General features: G+C 34.3%; 3 protein-coding genes across 3 annotated transcripts in view; 2 read left to right on the plus strand and 1 right to left on the minus strand.

Moving 5' to 3' along the window:
- Positions 1-6412, minus strand: part of LOC110461352 — a 28873-nt gene extending 22461 nt beyond the window's left edge. The window contains exons 1-3 of the mRNA XM_021514795.1: positions 6275-6412; positions 1885-1997; positions 1455-1566 (exon numbers count right to left, since the gene is read on the minus strand). Of these exons, the coding sequence (XP_021370470.1) occupies positions 1455-1566; positions 1885-1997; positions 6275-6332 (283 nt within the window). The 5' untranslated portion in view covers positions 6333-6412. The remainder of the gene's footprint in view (positions 1-1454; positions 1567-1884; positions 1998-6274) is intronic.
- A 169-nt stretch (positions 6413-6581) lies between these two features.
- Positions 6582-13264, plus strand: LOC110461299. Its single transcript, XM_021514722.1, has 5 exons — positions 6582-6811; positions 12081-12174; positions 12602-12638; positions 12854-12974; positions 13193-13264. The coding sequence occupies exons 1-5, from the start codon at positions 6662-6664 to the stop codon at positions 13262-13264; spliced, it is 474 nt and encodes a 157-aa protein (XP_021370397.1). The 5' UTR covers positions 6582-6661.
- Positions 13265-18509: 5245 nt separating this feature from the next.
- Positions 18510-22188, plus strand: part of LOC110461300 — a 37759-nt gene continuing 34080 nt past the window's right edge. Inside the window, exons 1-8 of the mRNA XM_021514723.1 lie at positions 18510-18592; positions 18884-19173; positions 19517-19571; positions 19772-19906; positions 20065-20273; positions 20501-20631; positions 20959-21146; positions 21831-21976. Of these exons, the coding sequence (XP_021370398.1) occupies positions 18550-18592; positions 18884-19173; positions 19517-19571; positions 19772-19906; positions 20065-20273; positions 20501-20631; positions 20959-21146; positions 21831-21976 (1197 nt within the window). The 5' untranslated portion in view covers positions 18510-18549. The remainder of the gene's footprint in view (positions 18593-18883; positions 19174-19516; positions 19572-19771; positions 19907-20064; positions 20274-20500; positions 20632-20958; positions 21147-21830; positions 21977-22188) is intronic.

The raw sequence follows: 22188 nt of genomic DNA on the forward strand, positions 1-22188 counted from the left end.
TTACATGACGTTAAATTGAAATTTTTGAAAAATTGAAATATCAGAGAAGAGAGTGATCGTTTTTGAAAAGCGACCATTCAAATCATTCAAAAATACCTATTTAAAACAGTTGATATATTACTTCTGTTTCGTTTCCGTCAACCCGTAAATATTGAGAAGAAGTAAAACAGAAGTTTAAAATATCTAATCTTGTCAACTGGTAGGCGGCCCCTTAGATTGTTGATTGGCCAGGTCATTTGGTCAATACTTCAAGGAGAGCATTTGTATAAAGTTTTAATCAAAACCAGCCTGACGGAGACTGAGAATAAGGCCTAGTTTATAACTGGTCAGTCGGTAAACTTCGATTTCAACTCAGCCCTAAAACTAATAACTGGTTCAGAGATTATCTTTCGTACCTTTTTTTTAATAGTCACTTACTCGAGTATTTCTCAAAATTTATTCATAGGGACTGTATATCTCTTTGTTATATGTCGTGATATGTAAGTATTAATGTTTGTCGTAGGATTGCCTTTGTCTGGACTGACGTTATTACGTCTTTGCAAAAATTACTCACATACTTAGTTTAGTCAGAGTGGGAATCACCAACTTCGTAAAAACGCTGTAAGATTTGGTCAGAGGAGCTAAGATGTAGAATGTGGAGATGCAAAAGGGGGAATTATTATATCTCTTTAATATCAGCGACCGATATCAAACAAATTTCACTAAACCCTTACAAGTAACGTTTTGAATCAAAATGATCAAATGAACAAAGTGACGAATTGGACAGGCGATGCTTCATCAATGCTCCACATGGTAAGGTTAACCAGTCAGTGTATATAAATAGACAGGCCTAGTTAGCTATTCAACCAAATTCAAATATTGAAATAACCGTATCTCTTCCAGTTTGTTACAATCAAGATTGATTGAGCAGTCAGGTTGTCTTAAACTTATATAAAGATAATACCTTAACTACGTTTACTCCCAAAATGACACAATACCATCAGAGACAAAATTTACATACGTCTCGAATTAGAATGGTTGTTATTTAAATGTTTTGATTAAATATTATATGCTTACAGCACAATTGTTTCATTTTTGCAATCACATTTAAAGGGACCAGGTATTATGTGTGTATAAGTTACCGTTATTTCACGTACTATTAAAACATTCAACCAGGTATTCTGGGTGATTTTATTAAAAAATAGGTTTAAACATCTTTTGTTGTTGTTCAACCACCAATCATACAGCACAATCTTGACAATGAGTAGTTATAAAATGAGTGTTCAAACTTATGAAAAAACCAAGGAATTCAATAGATACAAAATTTGACAAGGAAAATTCATTTAGGAAAATGTATCCTTTTTGTTTTTTGTCTCTTATATAGAAGGGAGAATAATCAAATAAAAGGAAACACACTTTATTTTGGTATTCTATGTAACTACAAAGTGTTTTCTATAATTGTATGTCATACTTACGTCCGCATTGTATGAGCATATGGGTAGAGTTCTCAACTGATAACCATACACAGGTGAGTGGGCGACAACGGGCGTCACATATCTCTCGAGGAGAAACTTTTGTTTTTAAACCCTTCAGTGTAAAGACATTTCAAAACATTAACGTGTACAAACTCATATCATCAAACATTTTCGATCGGAAATTTCTCCAAAAAGTCATATTTTCATCTTGAGGAAGACAATTATGATATACAATTGCTATGCATAGTAGGAAATATGTAAAACAACAGCATTTCAAAACAGTCACACATACGAAAGACATGATTTATATTCTTATTGTTTAGCGTTCATTTTGAAAATGTTGATTATAATAGAAATTGATATACAAAACTTAACCTCAAAAACGTTATCATAAAACCAATATACTTTGATAACAAAACATTCTGGTTACCTCGTAAGGAACAGCGCAGCCTTCTTTACTTGTACATTTGTGAGTGAAATCAGTTTTCACGAAGTTGTTTGGATTGTTATTCAGGTCGGTCATAATTTCACCTCTAGTTCTCACTGTTATTTCGTAAAAATAGAAAGCATTAATAAATTTTGAAGTGATCGAATATTGCATGAACTGTTCAGAATAATAAAAAAAAAATCTATACCTATAGCTTCACATTTTGCTAAGGATCACCTATATTTTGAAAAAAAATCAAAATGTTGGAAAGGATATTATATTTCCTTCCGTACTGTTTTGGGCGAATATGTTAGCCTTCCAAATCGTCCTGTGTTGGTGTTCGGTCAACCATAAAAGCACGTGCATCCTTTCGAAAGCTAAGCTAGTCTAAGCAAGGCATTGTTCAAATTGTTAAGGGAATCAATTTGATGAATATTCTTTGCGTGTTTTTGTTTTAATATGGAACTAAGACGAAGCAGACAACGGTTAAATGACGGTGAAATGAATAGAGGCGTCGAAATGCTACAAGCTAGCATGTCTCAGCGTCAGGTTGCAGCAGACCTTGTGGTGTCTCAAAGAGTGGTGGCAATTATATGGAATCGTTTCCAAACTAACGGAAACCGTTCCAGACGTCATTCTGGAGGTCGTTCGAGGGCTACAACGCAGCGCCTTCAGACTGCCACAGCTTTACGAAATGACCTCCTAAATGCTTCTGGTACCCGGGTTGCCACTCAGACAGTTAGGAACCGTCGTCATGATGCTGGTTTAAGGTCACGTTGACCAGCAATACTAGTTCCCTTAACTGCTCGCCATGTTAGGGACCGTTTAGATTGGGCCCAAGCTTACAGCACTTGGACTTTTCATAAATTGGAACCGGTTCTTTTTACTGACGAGTCCAGATTCTGTCTCGACTTCACCGATAGGTGCGTTAGATTATGGAGACAAAACCTGGGGAGAGGGTCCAGGCAGGTAACGTTGTGGAACATGACCGATATGGCGGAGGTTCAGTGATGATGTGGAGAGACATAAGCCTTCGTGGGAAAACTGACCTCCATGTCTTCCATAATGGTACCGTTACGGCCTGGATTTACTGCGATGAAATCCTGGATGCCTATGTCAGACCCTACGCTGGCGCTACGGGCCCTGACTTCATCCTTGTGGACGATAATGCTAGGCCACATAGAGCAAGGGTGACTGAGCAGTATCGACAGCACGAATGGATTGGCCAGGCCGCTCGCCGAATCTAAATCCCATCGAGCATGTGTGGGACATGCTGCAGACAGCTTTCTCTGCCAGAAATGTTCAGCCAAGAACGCCCCAGGAGCCGGAAACAGCTTTGGTAGCTGAGTGGAACGCTATCCCAAAAAACCGAATACGCAATCTCATTCGGGGCATCCGCAGACGTTGTGTAGCTGTAATTGATGCTCATGGGCGTCACACTCTATTCTTAAACAGTTTCTCTTTATTTAGGATGAGTTTTGTTCAATTTAAGTTTTTTAGTGAATACCTCTTTGTTTCCAATTCTAAGGGTAACCCTTTTCCTGTGGCTCATTTTTCGACTGTAATAACGATTTTTGGAAATTTTGCATGCTGGTGAATTAAGCAAACAATCAATGTTTCAAAAATAATCTCAGTATAAACTAAATATAATATTTATGTTCACATATGCCCCAAAATAAAAGTGATCCTTAGCAAAATACGAGTAGTATATATATTACTTTTTAATTTATATTTCCATCTTCCTTTAACCGTACTCATTCCGACATTTAAAAAAAAAAAAAAAAAAAAATTCTCTATACCGCGGACCTTATTTGCACTTCAATTATTATCCTATACGACGTTTTTAAAACGTCGATTTATAGGAAGAAACGTTTAAATCAGCAATGCTATACAAATGTATCGTTTAAGGGAAACAAAATTGGTATGGGTATCCAACAATGTATTTGTATTTTCATTGATTACAATTGATAGCAATTGCATAATATCATTTCGTCAATAATTGTGATATGAACGTAACATATCGTACTGGTATCTTTACCACAAATTTGTCACTAATTTGACAGGAATCGTATTTTAAGCTAACGTGATTAAATTTTAAACGATTAATTCATTGCCACATCGTTTTCGAGGTTGTTATTGAATCTTTGGAGTGAACACACAGGGGCAGGGGGTCTGTAACGTCAATATCAAACGACAATGTCTGCAATGACGGAAACCAGAGACAGGGAAAAACAATAGATTAATTTATCGCACAAAACATGATGGCATTTCAACAAAAAACGTTGAAATGATGTATGTATATAGAATATACAAAACGCAAGTAAATCTAAATTTTACATCAACATCCGACGATATTATTTCAAGAATTAGTTTTTATTTCATAGAACGTTCAATTTTGTCCACTTGATATGCAATATGCAATGGTTTGAAATATGCATATCGATAGGTATTCTTTTCATAGGAACTTTTCATATAAGACATTGATTTGATAAATTAAGCAAATTAAGCAATTCCGTAGGAAATCTTGAAACATTGCTTCCATTAAATGTACTAATACAGTTTTTCTAAAGCATCTGATTTGAAAACGTATCTATGAAAATGTTTACTTTTATTCACAAGGTTTATAAAGTTACTGTTCACGCGGACAACATAATTCATAGCTGAAAGATTGTTTGATTCCGGGAAACATTGTTAAATTTATTCTTTGTTAAGTGAAACACCTAAATTGTATCCCTTTAGTTAATTAATAACTTGTGGTGAATACAATACTACTTACATCATTATAGCATGACTTAATTGTATGACATGAAACAAAACGGATATTAAAAGGAATTTTGTTCTTAATCTGTGCGTGTGTTACGTTCATCTTTAATGGTCCAAGGTGGTAGATTATGCTGCTGGATGTTTTTCCCCCGAGGTTTGCTGTAACCTTGATGCCCACAGTTGTCTCTTTTGAGTAATGGTTTGGTTTATAATATGCAGACTTTACTAATTGATTTGAAATTAACGAGTACTCTAAACATTTTAAATTCATCAATTAAGTATTGTTATGCAACTCCCTTTCTGTTTCAACAGTTTGGACTTATTTTGATCTCAAAGTTTTTGGCACCTAGCATCCCCAGGGACAAAAAAAGATGCATGATGCAGTGTGATTAATTTTTGGCATACTGTATTTGTTACTAAAAATTAAGGGTGAAAACCCAAACATTTTGTCGAAATAATACTACACCTATCAGCTTTACCTCAGTAACTATTAAATAGAATAACGAAATAATTTAGTAACTTATACAAAATATTGCTGAAAATAAAATGTTACCAATGCTAACAATGAAGATTTCGACCTCTTTGATTTGGATTTTTTCTGCATAGTTTTGTGTGTTTTTAGATATTTCTGCTTAGTTTCTAAATAACTAAAACATTTAAATCTAGCAAGTCCCGTCGTATTCATGATTAGATCTATATAACATAAAAACGATTTCAATACGGCTATGGTTCCCATGTCAGTTATGTGGATCCCATCCCCTTTTTTTCTCTTCAAACTCTGATACGCTAGTATCAAATATCCTTCACATATTGAGGATCTTAAATGGCTTTATCGAAATCACGAATTTCATTACCCTCGCGTAAACCATTTCCAAAGGGACGAGTAAGGATTGCAATAATTTGCACAGTAAAAGCTCTTTTAGATATGTTTTGTTTATTTCAGTGGGGAATAAGTAAAAGCTGTAGAGTTGATTGTTTTGAAATAAGCAATCCTGACCGCACACTGGGGTTGGGGTTTAAATTGGAAAAGAATTGTCGAAAATTTCAAATCATGTCTCCTTCTGACCAAGATATATTAGGATCATATAATCTTCGTGGATGGAAAAGTCATCACCTGTGGTCACCTATTCCCTCCTCATAAGCGTTCTTATACACAGAAATAACACTTTCGGGTTTGTGTGCACATTATCAGAAGCAAAATTTTAATTTCAGTCAATGGTTAGAAGTTTGACTGAAAATTAAGTCCTTAAAAGAAAGAAAATCAAATGAACACAAATAACAACTTTTCTCAATGATCTTAAGGCATAGGGTACGTTGTGATTCCAATATAAACATCATTTAGTAACTAATATACTGGAAATAGGTGAAGATTTGTATAGTCTTTGTATCTTTTTATGTGATATGCTGGGCACTCAATCATTACAATAATGCTTTGTTACATAATAACAACAAATATCAATTGTTTTACATCGCAAGTAAATATAAAGCCTCTTGCCTTGAGTAAAATATAATGTCATACTAATCTGCAAAGGAAGCAGACATTTTAATGACAAACATAAGACGTAACATGACAATACAGTTTATATGTTTCTATCAGGAAAGTATTGAACATATTGTAGTTTAAACTCACCCCAGATTTGCAGCAAAACGGTGGCTACGGCATAAAGCATCATGTTTGAGGAAACCATCAGCGAAATCCACAGATTATTATTACTCCTGCATTGCTACTACATACTTTGTTTATCGTTTGTTGAAATAACATTGATTGTGGTCCTAGGTGAGGTGTGTCTGAGATAGACATACGAGAAGTATAAATAGACACTATCCACATAGCGCACCTATTTACTTCATGGTCTGGTTAAAGTATTTAACCAAAAACATGTATTAAAGAGAACAAGTTAAACTAGATCACAAAGTGAAATCCGGTTGTAGGCAATACCTTGATATCGGTATGGGCATATCATTCCAGTGAAACGGGGTACGTAAATACTACAAAGTATCGAATTGAATTGCAAAGATGAAGAAGAAAGATTGGTGTTTGATGGTATTTATGACATGGTGCTGTAGTGTTGTGGCATACAATTTCCATGATGGCTTGGATCACCATTATATCTACACGTCCGAGTCTGAGGTTTTAGGGAAGACGAATATTACAATTGTTTGTCACGTAAGTAATATGTGTTTTCAATATCGTTTCTTAATTTTCTCAATTGCTATATGCCAATATGTTTATCCTTATTCAAATCATACTAACAAATTAAACACAATTAAATGACAAACGGTGTAAGATATATTCCTTCGATATTCTGTTTTACAATCAATGTTTTTCTTTGATCACTGTTTTTCTTTTATTAATGTTCAAAATGAGGAATCGCAATTATAAATGTACAAGTTATGCATCTTCTGCTCAAACAGCCTATGTGTCTTTTTCATATTGAATATGATATTTAGTCCTACTTATTCATATCACACGTCTGTAGTGGTGCGAGTTATTGGTTTTAATATGGACGTAAAGCTAACACTGGTGATTGCACTTTTAAAAACATTGGTAAAAGAGACAGTATGTCAAAATGAATGACACTGCATCATACAGCTCTCTCGTCCTTCTTGGACTCATCAGTGATGCTAGAAATCTAAAAGTTTGAAATCAAAATTGGTCTAAACTTTCGTTGAAACGAGAGGCCCTTAATTAACCGTTAATTATATGAATTTCAAAACTATGAGATGTAATAGTCAATTTCATATAACATTATGCGTAAAAAAAATATATTATGAACCATACTACTATTCTTCATTGTGGCTACCAAGGTTACGGCAAACCTCGGAAATCTAACGGTAGAGTTTACACGAACCATTTTGTATATTGACATATTGAGTTTGCCTTCGTCTCCCAAAAATATGGGGATGTTAATAATAACGTTGATATCCCTTAATGCAATGAGTGAAAAAAATATTAAAAACCATATTTGAAGGCATGCATATTGTTCTCAAACATCATATTACGCTGCAAAGAACATAATGTTATTATGATATCATAACATTTTAAGAAGATGTAATAGTTATATTTCTTCGCTGGAAAAATACTTTTAATCTGTTTACTTCCAATTCAATTTCCAATAGCGCTCTAATTTCTAATTTGTTAGTAATTATAAATGCTTGTTAGGACAAGGGGTGCATTTTACCTCCAACTGTTACATAGTTAAACCACGAAACAAAATATGAACATGAAAACAAAATATGGCAGAACACAATGCTATCTAATAACAATGGTATACCTGTAAGCACTTGTGAACGACGCGGGAATGGCAAAAAAACAAATAAGGAATAATGTTTCTAAACAAAACAGATCTTAAAATAAAACACCATCAAAATAAAATATAGAAAATAAAAGCTCACACAAAATAAAACCTTTCCAAACAGAACACTTAATATATTTTTTCAAATCTGGAAAATATATGCTTTACAGTGAATCACCACTTTTCTGCTTCTAAACTTTCACTTGTGTTTCACAAAACGACTCTGAATGATACAAGGATTTAAACTGACATATTTTATATGTATGATGTTCTGCTTGCATAAGGTATAGTTATCTGCAAGATTAGGGTAATAAATATTTGAATGCGAATATATTTCTTTTAAAATGTTTTTTCATTTTCACGAAATTTGATTTGTAAAGGAACTCTTTGTTCGAAAACAATCGTAAACAGTAATAACGAAAAAGAGTTTCTTAACAACTCATATCTGTACATTTAAGGAAAATTGTACAATTTGATTTCAATTAAAATTTAGCTTATTCCAGCTGCAATATATCATTTTCTGTAAGAAATACATTCACACAATTTCAGTTTATGTTTGGAGAAAGGGACAAAATTGTTGTAATTTTTATTTAGCAAATATCCACACCTTTATCTTTTGCTTTATATTTAAGTTTGTAAAAAAATATCACAGATTTATGTTTTCTATTTCAGTTATACTTTAGCAAAAAATATCACCTCAAATTGGTCGGTGAACATTCATAACATCAAAAGATCTATTAGGTTATGTAAAAAAATGAGAAGTAGGCCTATAAATCTTAACAAACACCAGTGTAATCACCAGTCTCAATTTATTCTACATCTTCACAAAAGTCTGTTTAAGTTAAAATGAAATATTTTCATTATGGTCGTTTTCAAGTATATTATGCTGAGCAGATATTGTTATTTGAAGTTTACGTCTTCTTTCAAAACATAACTTTTTATATGCATTTACAGAAAAATCAATACACTTATCGAAGACGTTTGTTGTTTGTTTTAAAGCCAGTGTTGAACTAGATTATCTTTTCTATGAAATTGAAAAGACTTGTAATTAATATAAACTTGGTTTGAGGGTTTTAATGAAGAGGAAACTGAAGTCGTCTAAAGGTTTTCTGATTGTTCCCGTAGAACATAACGCAGAAGCAAAAATCCATATATTGATATGAAATGCACGATAGAATCAATTGATATGTGTACATAGTTAATTTACACATGGATATATGTGTGATACAAAATGCTTTTGTTATTTAGTAACATATTTTTTTCTTTCTGAATACCTTTTTTTTACCCAATTAGAAAATATTCCTAATTTGAAGTTGATATAATTCTAATAACAACTAAAGATATATCATAACAAGGATTTTTTTATTTTATTCGAAGAGGGGGCATTGTTGAAAACATCTTTTAATAATAATATTTATAATAGCTCGAGGTTATCATTTACCGCTTTATTACAACATAGTTCGTTGGTCGTCTCAAAGCGGTTCACAAATTATTAACCGTGGTTATAGGGCCTTTGCAACCAGCCGACACCTTTCTCAACACCCTGGGGAGCATACAGCCGTTGGTGCCATTTCGGCGCTCACAGCTAGCATTCTTCAATTCCTGCACTACTAAACCACGTACTCATTTACAGCTGCATTAATTTGAACAAGCGAAGTGAAGTATCTTGCTCAAAGATACAACACAGTGCCGTGCCGTGACTCGAACTCACAACCCTTCGGTCACGAGCCCGGCGTCCTACCTCTAGACTACATTGCCTCCCTTTTTATGTGTTTTGTTTTGTTTAAATTCAAAAACAATTGAACATCATCATCATCATCTATAAATTAGCATACATGTGTAAATTAACTATGTACACATATCAATTGATTCTATCACTGACTTTATAACAAACAAACAAATCTTTGGTCAGCGTATTGTATTTTCTGTAAATGCATATAAAAGTTATGTTTTGGAAGAAGACGTAAAACTTCAAATAACAATATCTGCTAAGCAAAATCTACTTGAAAACGACCATAATGAAATTATTTCGTTTTAACTTCAGCAGATTATTGCGAAGATTTAGAATAAATTGAGACTGGTTTTGGTACTGGTGTTTGTTAAGATTCATAGGACTATTTCTCATTTTTTACATAACCTAATAGATCTTTTTAGGATGTGAACGTTCACCGACCAATTTGACTTAAATACAAAATATAAACTTGTAATATATTTTTAAAAACCTTAATATTAAGCAAAAGTTATAGTTGAGGATATTTGCTAAATAAAAATTACAATAATGTTGTCCCTTTCCCCAAATATAAATATAAATTGTTTGAATGTATTTCTTACCGACAAAAAATGTATTGCAGTTGGAATAAGCTAAATTTTGATTGAAATCAAATTGTAAAATTTTCCTTGAATGTACATATCTGGGTTGTTAAGAAACTCTTTTTCGTTATTACTGCTAACGATTATTTTTCGAACAAAGAGTTCCTTTACAAATCAAATTTCATATATAATGAAAAAAACATTTTAAAAGAAATTAATTAGCATTCCAATATTTACTACCATAATCTTGCAGATAACTATACCCTATGCAAGTAAAATCTTAAAAAATAAAGCAGAATATCATACATATAAAATATGTCAGTTTAAATTCTTGTATCAGTTAGAGACATTTTGTGAAATACAAGTGATCTCTTTAGAGTTGTGATACCGTTCATAATATAAACACTATACTCGTTATATAATTTGGAATTACATGTAACTGTTTATTTTCTAAAAACAAATAATCGTATATTTAAGGGTTAATTAAGGGCATTATATAATTATGTATCGTGACCGAAGGATTCCGGGTTCGAGTCACGGCACGGCATTGTGCTGTGCTCACTTCAATATTATCTATTCTGGAGGTTTCCTTAGCGACAACAAATATTTGTTTTACGTGTGAATTTCCCTTTATCATTTCCAGCAAGCTTATTTGTAGTACAAACTATGTACATTGCAGAACAAAATCATTGTGATATAACACAAAAGAAGATTGTGCAAAAGCGAAACTAAAATCATGTTCAGTTTAAAGAACTCCGAGGGTGTGTGATTTTCAAAAAACATTTTAGATAGCGCCCTAATTGATTATTGGTTAGTAATTATAAATGCTTGTTAGGCCAAGGGGTGCATTTTACCTCCAACTGTTACATAGTTAAACCACGAATCAAATATATGAACACGAAAACATAATATGGCAGAACACAATGATATCTAATATCCATGGTATACCTGTAAGCACTTGTGAACGCTGCGGGAAAGGCAAAAAACAAGTAAGGAACAATAGTGTTCAATTATAGACTACATAAAAGATGCTTCCAAGCGAATACAAATAACACGTTAACAAACAGCAATGAGTGAAGAAAAACTAGTTAAAGGTGTACCGTATATATAAATGGTATTTGAGAGAGCATGTTTGCGTTTGTGGGTGGGAAATAGACCGCATATCACGGTATCAGAAAGATGTGAGAGTAAGTAATGGAATATGGTCTTATTCAATAATTTAGACACATATCAGTATTGTACTGATAAAAATTGCCAACATTTGTAAGAAGAAGAATCTGCATAACTGTTCAGGTATTTCTCACGCGATTGATCTTGAATTGATGTGTTTCTCAATATATAAAGCAAGTAAGTATAGTATTACAAATATATATGTAAATTAATTGTCGATAGAATAAATTTAAATTTGACTAAAGACACCCCCTCCACCTTAAAAAATCCGCATTTAATATTATTCAGGTGAATTATTTCAAATGTAACTAATGTTGAGACTCTACATAATCAGTATAATCTCATGTGTCATCGCTTTCAATGTCATTTAAGACATAAGAACTCAATATCAGTCTGAAAGGAGTTGTGTTTGCCATTCCGCAACGATTTAACGAAAAAAATATGGTTTTACTTTTCAACAGCGATGTATTAAAGCTACGAAATACATGTTTGTGTGTGTGCATGTGTTTTTGTTTTTAATCTACATAGTTAAAATCCTTATTATTGATAATCCGTTTTTCGTATTTTGTTTCTCCTAGAACAACATCAAATAATATTCAGTTTTGTTAATTGCAGTTAAGTAATCCGTCATTTACACAAGTTTATCTTTTTGTCGTACAGTTAAGAGTCCACCCAGTCAATCGGTCAGAAGATGGCATCAGACTTAACCGGCTAAAATTAGACAGCATCGTCATCCATCAGGGAAACGAATTCCGTAATTTTCATATACTTTACCTTTGACGCTGAACCATGTATTCATTTATTATTGGGTTACTGTATAAACGTAGGTGTAAATATTTTTGATGAACTCGATATTTTTGTTGTTTATCATGGGATGTATATTTTTCATTTGTTCATATTTTAGGCATCATTCGTCGTAAACTCAGATATCATGGAGAAGAATTATTAACACATATATAAAAACGTAGGTGCAACGTGATTTAAGATGTAGCAGATACATCCATAATGTGAAATTTCGTTAGTAAATATTAAACAGGTATTTACTGTACATTTGAAAACCATAACAATAATATAAAAAAGAAAAATGCGTCACCTTTGCTCTTCAATATACGTTTTGACTGAGTGACAAAAAGGATGATCATCAACTTAAATTTTATATGGAAACATGATTTTTCTTCCAGTTATTCAAAACCCGCGAAAATGGAATCTCTCGACAGAGTAAGTATAACTTATTTCAAACACCGTCACATCAAACAGAATTACATTAACAAACATTTTGATTTATTTTGATTTGTCATTTATCATAATATGATATATTTTTAATATGAAGAAGCTATCACGTTTTATTGCTTTAGTGTCATCAATTTGTAAACGTTTATAATTTTCTTTTGCTAATTATTGCAATGATCTTATGAACTTTATTTTTGTTAAAGCTTCCTGTTTACAATGGGCAGTGACGGTTTGATCGACTTAGTACATTACCATAGGGACGATGAAATCGAGGCGGTGTTTTTGAAAAAGGCTATAGTCAGCATATTTTCTGCGAAATCAAGGGTAATTATCATTTTGAATGTTTTCAAATTCTAATTATTTCTATAACGTGAGGTTATCCAGTAAAATGTTCTCGATGTTTATCATCTCACTTTGTTCTGTGCTTTATTAATCATTGTCAGATATTTTAATACGTATCCATAATTCTAAAGAGACCAATATCTGTTTATAAAAACTATTTATTTATTACTAATGAATTAATCAAAACGTTTTCTTTTCAGACTGCACATAGCGGATCAGTTGTAAGCTTTACAAACGTCGAATCGGATCACTCAGGTCAGAAAATTCTATAATTGTCATTGAAAATATAACTGGTACTACGGCATTGAATATAAAATATACTGAACAAAAAAAGAAACGCACAAAGTACCCCCCTGCATTACAACTTAGCTGTAAGGAAATAATGGAATATTTGGTGAGGTATTATATCAAGAACGATATCCCTTCTCAACAATTTACCCTAAAATCAGCCAAGCGTGACGATGTCATTGTGTGACTTAGTGAGCTAATTTAGTCCAAATCACGCGGCGTGATCAAGCCAAGCCGGAGTTTTTCAAACAAATAATCTCAACGGATACTCTAAGGTAAGTCACATTAATTTTCCACGTTGGCATTTTGATTTCGCCATTGACTGAGATGCCACGCTTAACGCAAATTCAGAGGGGTAGAGCAATTGCGATGTTGATGGATAGTCATAGCCAAACTGCTGTCGCACGGCAGTTTGGTGTTGGCCCGTGTACAATTAACCGTCTCTGTACACGTTTCCGTGCTACTGGGTTAGTTTCCGATCGTCCCAGGAGCGGTCGTCCGCGTGTAACGACCGCACGACAAGACAGGACGATTCGATTGTCGCACTTTCGCAACAGATTTAAGACTGCTGTAGAGACTGCGTCGCATACCTGAGGTACTCATGGCAGACCCATTAGTCCTCAAACTGCCAGGAACCGCTTGGGTGCCGAGAGAATCATTGCGCGCCGACCTCATGTCGGGCCACCTCTGACACCACGGAGGCGGCAAGTGCGTCTTGACTGGATGCGCAGACATGGCCCGAATAGGTTTGGGATGCGTCGATGGAGGTGTGTAATGTTCACCGACGAGTCTAGTTTCTGTCAGACTCAGACGGAAGAAAAGGGTATATCGTATACGCGGTGAGCGTTTCGCCGACGCATGCGTTGCTGAACGCGATTTATTCGGTGGGGCTTCTGTAATGGTTTGGGGAGGCATCTCCCATGGAGTAAAATCCCCCTTAGTGGTCCTGGATCAAAACCTTAATGCCGTTCGATACAGAGACCAGATCCTCCAACCACATGTCCTTCCACTTCTAAGACGTCATAACCTAATTTTCCAGCAAGACAATACTCGACCACATGTTGCCAGAGTCTGTCGTGATTTTCTCACGGCAAACAACTTTCAGCCTCTGGAATGGCCCCCATATAGCCCCGACATGTCTCCCATTGAGCATCAGTGGGATGAGCTGGACAGGCGTATTAGGAAACGTCAAAACCCCCCAACTAACCGCGCCCAGTTCATCGCAGCATTAACACAAGAATGGAACAACATGCCCTTAAGGCGAATAAATGTTCTCATGAATTCAATGCATAGGAGAATCCATGCAGGGATTCGTGCAAAAGGTGCCCACACCAGGTACTGAAGTGTCATTTTGTTTTACGTGGGTATCCCAATTTGAGTAACTACTGATGACACGAATGACCTCACACAGACTTTTCTTCTACAGTATTGTAAAGAGTAGACTTGTCCCTTCATATTGATATACAATTTTGTACAAAGTTCCAAAAATATCATTGGCTATTGATTGCATAATTTAATTGTGCGTTTCTTTTTTTGTTCAGTATATTTTAAACGGTAAAAAATATTTATATGTCCCCATTTTACAGCAGTTCTTATAAAATTGTAGGTCATTTGGAACATTCCTATCAGATCCACAGAACGCCTAATGGCCAGACTGTCCACAAAACACACCGAAGTAGTGATCATTATCACCGCGGTCATAACAAGGTAACACGATCACACACGCACGAATTACTCCATTCTGAAATTGTGTATTTAACGATACAACCTTTAACTCCATTGTGTTTTCAAAATGATGAATCTTGGCCCCCAAACAAATATCTGTTTAACTCAATTGTCGTTTATACATTTTATTCTAATAAATTCTACATGACAAAACTAATTCTGTGTGTTTATTACACCTCATTTTCTGTTTACAATAATTTCGCTCCAGCAGGGTATTAAAACAGGGTATACAAAAGAAACCATAGGAAAGAAATTTAATGCAGTTTAGTGTTCAGAATTCGATTGAGGGCGAATTCCGATTTTCCCTGTATGTGCAACTTGCAGGAAAATATATTACGACAAAAAACATACAGTTCAACAGAAATATGTAATATTGATAAGTATTTACATTGTTCTCTTTAGCTCAATTGATATAACAGGCAGTTGCTTTTCGTGTGTTTCAGCTAAATGATGAGCTACATTCATTTATAAGTATACATATGTGCTTGCAAAGTAAATAGTACATGCAATGTGTACGAACAGTAAGCTTTAAAAGGATTAAACTATTCATTTACATACTATAATTGTCCGTATCATTTTCCATACAGTTAATACCGTCATGTTATAATTATTATACTTAGTTGGGGTTTATGATTTTGTTGTTGGGTTTTTGAAACCGTATGCAGAAGTCGATTTAAAAAATAAAATGAGATATTACATTGGTAAGCATCGTCGTTAGCTTCTATAATATCTCAAACTGAGCCATAAATAGACGATTTGTCAATTCAATGTACTTCAATTGCTGACCAGCGACTTTTGAACTGGGCCTGAACTTCTCTGTAATGGAGGGGACATGTTATATAAATAGTGCTGATTGATAAAATATGTATCTATTACCGGTCAATATTTAAGTATCACTTCTTGAAGCACAATTGCTATATTTGAAAATTTATATAAAAAATAATAAATCAAAATAAGGTCTCTCCACATGACTCGTACTTTTGATGCTAGGCTGAATTAGTTTTACTTTGTATTATTAGAGTCTCACCTACGATAGGGCCGGAGTTCTTCAACATGCCACAGCAAAAGATCACGTGTTTTTGGACAGTCAGACAGAGCAAGCAACATCCACTCGGTAATATTTTTTGGTTTGGTTTTATATTACTTAACGTCCTATTAATAGCTAAGATCATTTAATGACGTGTCTTCATGTGTGTTGTGTAAGCGTGCATGTGTGTATGTGTGTAGGAGACAGGGTATGTTGTTGTAGTTGCCTCCTTGTGATTGCGCGGATCTGATGCCGACTTTATAGTGCTATCTCACTGAAACACCTATGACGTTTCCCATATGGTCCGTACCAGTCACACTGGAGATTCCGGCTAGTATACCTATCCCAACTGGGGTGTATCAGTATTCTAGTATATATGCAAATATATACATATACGTTTATCTAGCTCTGAAACATTGCCTATGACCGAGCAATCACTGCTTGTGATCATGTTCGTCTTGTACCAATAAATATATACAGGGGATATATACAAAGCAGTATCAATGTAACAGTAAATCCAAAATAACTACGTATAGAACAATAAAACACCTAATACTAATCTAACTGAGCACTCTTAATACTGATCGCTCAGGGTGTGCATACATACACACGTGGCCGATCGCTCGCTACCCTCTCACTGATCGACCACCCTACCTGTACTCTGGCGATAGCTCGGATAGCTCAGTACGGCAGATGTCTCGCTACAGTGATAGCTCGGCAGCACTACATGTACATATGATGTACCTTGAGTTATCCTGACCACTCGGTGGTCCCTATAACTCCCTATAGCAATCTAACGAGCTCCCACAGATCCGTGCAACACAATAGCTCGCCCTTGTAAGGTATGCTACTTTCGATTGAGCGATCGTAATGGGTAACACAAACCCCAGCATTTTAGGAACAAATAATGGTCTGTTCTCGTGTATCTTCCGACACAGAATGGTAAATGGCCGTGGCCATCCCCGCTGGCCAAGAGGCCGTGGCCGAAAGGCCCGGTGCTGGCTGACGGGCGGTGGCCGAAAGGCGATGCACGCGCGTTTTGGACGGCTTATATATCCATATGTCCCGCCCTATCTGTAAATCACCAGGATATTGCACGCATCATCTTTGTGTTTTGACCGGGGCTAGGTCAAGGCCAGATCTTCTCTAGCGCGTAAATAACACGGAGAATGCAAAGGAACACGGCGGTTTGAAAATAAAAACTAGCTCGGTAGGTTCATCACACACCATGCCGAAGGCACTTAGCACAGCATTTCGCCCGGTCACGTTCGGTAAAGAAGAAAATGAAGTACAATTTGTTTCAGTGACACCTGGCTCTGACAAAACCAAAAATGTTAAAAATGAACAAATAAGCACGGAATTATGCATGTATAAGTGATCTGAAATGTTTATTATTGTTAAAAATTAATACATGTTCCTCCAAAGAGTTGTACATACAGCAACATAGATACAAGGGAAGAAAAAACACATTTATTGTTACCTTAATACATCCTTTATTGATCAAGATTGATCAATATTCACTAGAATAATTTTTGATGAAATTCGGAGTACTGCCATTTACTTCCAGTTTAAGCATACGTTTAACCTTATGACCTGACTCTTAAATGTTTAATTACAGAAAGCCGATCAAAGGGGAATATATTATTCAGGACAAATCGACCGGAGGTAATTTTCCCGTTTTTCCTTTAATTGATGGTAACAGTAAAACTACACATTGATTCCTATTAATTTTACCGATTACTTTAAAAACTAAATTTTTCAAGGACGTTTAAAGTTCGATGTCTACATTTATCACTGTTTTTGTGTTTAATAACGTGTCTCTACATTTGTATCATTGCTCTTCCGTGTCATTGGTAACGTGAACTGGTTTTGACCAAATTGTTTTCTGCTGTTGTCGGACTCTTCATTTTTCGATGTGATCTTGTGAGTTCTCGCATTGGTATAGCTTTTTAAGTTTGTACTCCAGGTGTACATGCATGTGGTATCCACGTATTGTGTTTGTTTTCAGATCTTCCTGATGTTTTTTCATCATTTGCGATATCGAAGCTTCGATTAGAGAGAACAAGGTAATATGATATTAGATCGTTAGTTTGTATTTCACTTTGTCGGTTATTTCTCAGATTTCTTTCAATACAGTTACAGTATAATGTACTTTAATGAAATACTACCAACACATATTTGTATTTTTCATTTTTATGAGTTAGATAATATCTAGTAATTTTCCATGGATAAATATTAAATGAAAATAAGCCTGAAATAAAGTGAGCAAGATTTTGTTATCTTATATTTTAGTTTTCCAAAAAGCAAAGAAGATAGTCACACAACGGACCAGTTTACAAGTGATTCGATTATAATCCAACCGGTAAGTTTGTGATATTAACTAGTTCTAAAAAGATTTTATTATATAGAGCTCATGCATATCATATTCAATGCGTTTGATTTGTCTCTTTTCTTCCTTTATATGTTACCTTACAGCCGGAGGAAGAAAAGAAGGCGCTGACAGAGGTCAACATCACAATGTCTTCCCTTGTTTCTTGTATTCTTGAAAACAACTCTTCAAGTGAGTTTATTTTAGTATTCATCATTTTATTACTAAGAATTTATCTTTAAATGTTTTTTTCTTTCTTTAAAATACTAATGCTTGATAATAAATGCCTGGAGCTTAAGTATTACACTGATAAGTTATGCAAATAAGGTTATTTTTATTATCTGTGAAGAAGGTAATTCACAATTGAAACTTAAATGAATCTTCATGCCGATCTACACAATATGTACCTATGTTTATCATAGATGAATCAGTACCATTTTTGATATTGTTTTGTCGATATAATACATCCTTGTTGTTACCTAGGCAACACAAGTGCAGAATCCGGCTGTGTCGACGATCTATGGCAGCTTCTAGGAACCCTTAAGCCAGCGGATTTCAGAAATCTAATGGAGAACGAACTGGAGTCAGACTGTGGCGATAGCGACACACAATGTACCAGGCATAGAGGTCTGTTTGTAGACATGTTATCTAGACGCGGAGATGAATTATCACAGTCTCTAATTGTATCGCTAATATTGCAAAGTCCACGACCCAGTGAAGAGGAAATGCAACGCTGTCTATTCCACCTTGTTGCTTTGGAAAAACCTTCGATTGTGAGTCCATGCAAGAAGCAAATTTCAATGTTTAAATGTGCTCTTAAAGCATACTTATCTATATTTGTATGGTTGACTTTTACTGCATTTGTTATTTATTTCACACAATTGTGTTATCGTGAACAATACTACACGGTTATCAGAGAATAGATATATAAGGTATACACCGTGTCATTGAATATAATGCTTTAACATATTCGATATGTTTAGCACTAGCTCTCTGTGTCGTTAGATACAGTATATATATTTTTATTTTTAACTAATATGAAATGTGTTTAGGAACAACATAACTTGTACCATGTTGAGATTACATATTATATATCTGGTTTTTTTCTGTTTTCAGGAATTAATGAGTGCTGTAGAGGACATTTGCATGGGTGAGAATGAATCCTTTACCGGTAAGTATTCCTTAAACTTAAAAGTTATTTATTTTATCAACTATTTTGTGTTGCGGGATAAAATTTATTTGTATGTTTATTTTGTCACTGTAATAACGAAAAATGTGTGACTGAAAAGTAAAAACGAAAAATATGGTTCTTTCACCTTTTATTATAATTTGCATTACTTTGTTTTTAAAACTTTTCTGTCAATGTTTCAGAAATTGAAAGTCTTTCTAACACACAGAGAAGATCATGTTTGAGTTTGGGCGCCTTGGTGAAGAACATGAAGATACATCATCTTTCATATGCGGATAAGGTGACAGCAAAGATAGAAAAATGGCTGACCACAGAAGGTATTGATGTTAAAAGATAGATATTTTCCCGATAAAGTCGCATATTGTTACAGAAGGGTATTTTGTAAAGAACCCCCGTGCAGATATGTATGAATTTAAATGACAATAAACGATTATATCTAATCGAATTTCATACAAAAATGCCATTTTTTGTTAAGGCCGAGCCTTAGAATTAGAAGAATCTTCGGAAAACGACAAAAGGAAAAGCCAATACATAGTTACAAAGATGACATTGCTACATGTCCTTGGTAACGCGGGGATGGAAAGGTCGTTGGATCACATAACATCATTTATGGAACCCAATGCTGGACCTTCAGAGTGGAGGAGAGCGGCAGTTGCTAGTCTGAAGCATTTCACTTGTAATAAGGTAAGTACCGCTTAAATATAACAATATTGGTTAAGTCTAATGGGAGTATTAATACAGATTAAAAATAAATATATTTACCATATATCGAAGAGAAAACATGTTTGCATGCTTCTTCTACTAATTCTTTCTGAACAGCATGTCCTAATGTGCAATTCTTAAGCCACGCTGTTTGTATTAACAATTTCTAAAATATTGATATGATTATATTTTTTGTAATAACTTTCCAGAGTGCTGATTCCTTACTACGCAGTGTATTACATGACGACAATAGACAAGTGAAACAAGATGCTTATGACGCGTTCCTTTCTCACCCCAACAAAGGCAAATTGACCGTACCTCAAAAGGATGCTATTCTTAGGTGGGAATTATATTCATAGGGTAATAACACTATTTTGTGTTATATGCAGCCATTTGATTAATTCTGAAACAAATAATTCTTCAATCTTACAAATGCAGAAAAAAGTGAAAATCAAGACATGGACGTCTATATATATATATCTAACTACTTTATCAAATGGGTTAATGTAAATATAGAGGTTGAGTCTTTCTTGTTACTTTAATGGTATTCACGCGATTCCCATCTCTTGAAATGGGGAAAACATGCATTGTCTGTTGTAGCTCTGACAACATCTCTGAAAAAAGTCATAGCTAGGTTGAATCTGACACAATATATTTATCTACACAGTACGAGTTATGACTATCCCACTCTACTGCGTCTAAGAAGAAGTGTGGTCACATACAGTGCAAGCCTTAAAGATGGAATTTACTTCGGCATTTCACTTCCAGGAATAAACTGGAAGAAAGTGATCGGAAACTCAGCAATTGGAGCAGAATTTGGCATAATCCTGAGGAACAACCTCGAACTAGAACTAAGTCAGCCGAATGAAATATTTTTGATAATTTTCAGTTATCGGCAATTATGTATACATTTTAGTCTAGGTTTTTACTACTATCAGAAAACCTTGAATATATGTTAATGAAATTTACCTAAGGCATATTCATGCTTCATCATTGCCCCTGTCGCCTTTTACGAACTATGTAATAAGCACTTTCTTTTTTACTTGCTTCAGACAAATATTATTCATTTGTACTTTCGTTAGTCATTCTATTCGTTAACTTGTTACTACAGCACTAAACTCACGTTTAAAGTAAAATTAAGGGATGCAGGGTTTGTAAATGTCGTTTTTAAATAAGCAATGGTAAATAACTTATAAAATGTTATAGTAATCATAACTGTAATTAATGTTTACAGACTTTCAGGGTCACTTTCAATGCGATTCTTCAGCTTAAACAAATGGATATCGAAGTTGACAAATGCACCATTTGCCAAAACTGACCATGATATTTGGATGTTGTAATTTTTGCGATTTTTTTATTTGATAATGACCAAATTTGGTGATACCATTTTCTTTGTGCGACATTTCAGTTACAGCATAGACCTTGCATTATGTCAAAAATCGTACTCAAAGTATGCTCGATTCCTTCGATAAAACCGATACAAATGTTATGTTATGAATTTTATTCATCTAAAATTTAAAATATCATAAAACTTTACAGAATTTTTATCGGGACACTTTGAGATAGATGTCTACAATGCAGCCTTCGCCCATTTGAACATCAAACTTCTGAACCTAAAGTATGCTTTGCTGGATGCAAAAATGTGTTATATGGGACATATTCGTTACGACATAAACATTTTGAAGGCAAGTATGCACAAAACTCTGATCATGATATACATTTTTTGTATAAAATTAAGTACTATTCAACTGCTGTTTTAAACGTTTTATTGGCTCAATATTATTTTGGTATACTTGTTTCAAGCAAACGTGAAAAAAGCAAATAAATTAAAAAAACAACTATACATAATTAAACCATTATCTTCACAGAATTGAACCATATCTACATATCCTTATGA

Source organism: Mizuhopecten yessoensis, unplaced genomic scaffold, assembly GCF_002113885.1.
Source record: "Mizuhopecten yessoensis strain PY_sf001 unplaced genomic scaffold, ASM211388v2 scaffold10603, whole genome shotgun sequence".
Lineage (NCBI taxonomy): Eukaryota > Metazoa > Mollusca > Bivalvia > Pectinida > Pectinidae > Mizuhopecten > Mizuhopecten yessoensis.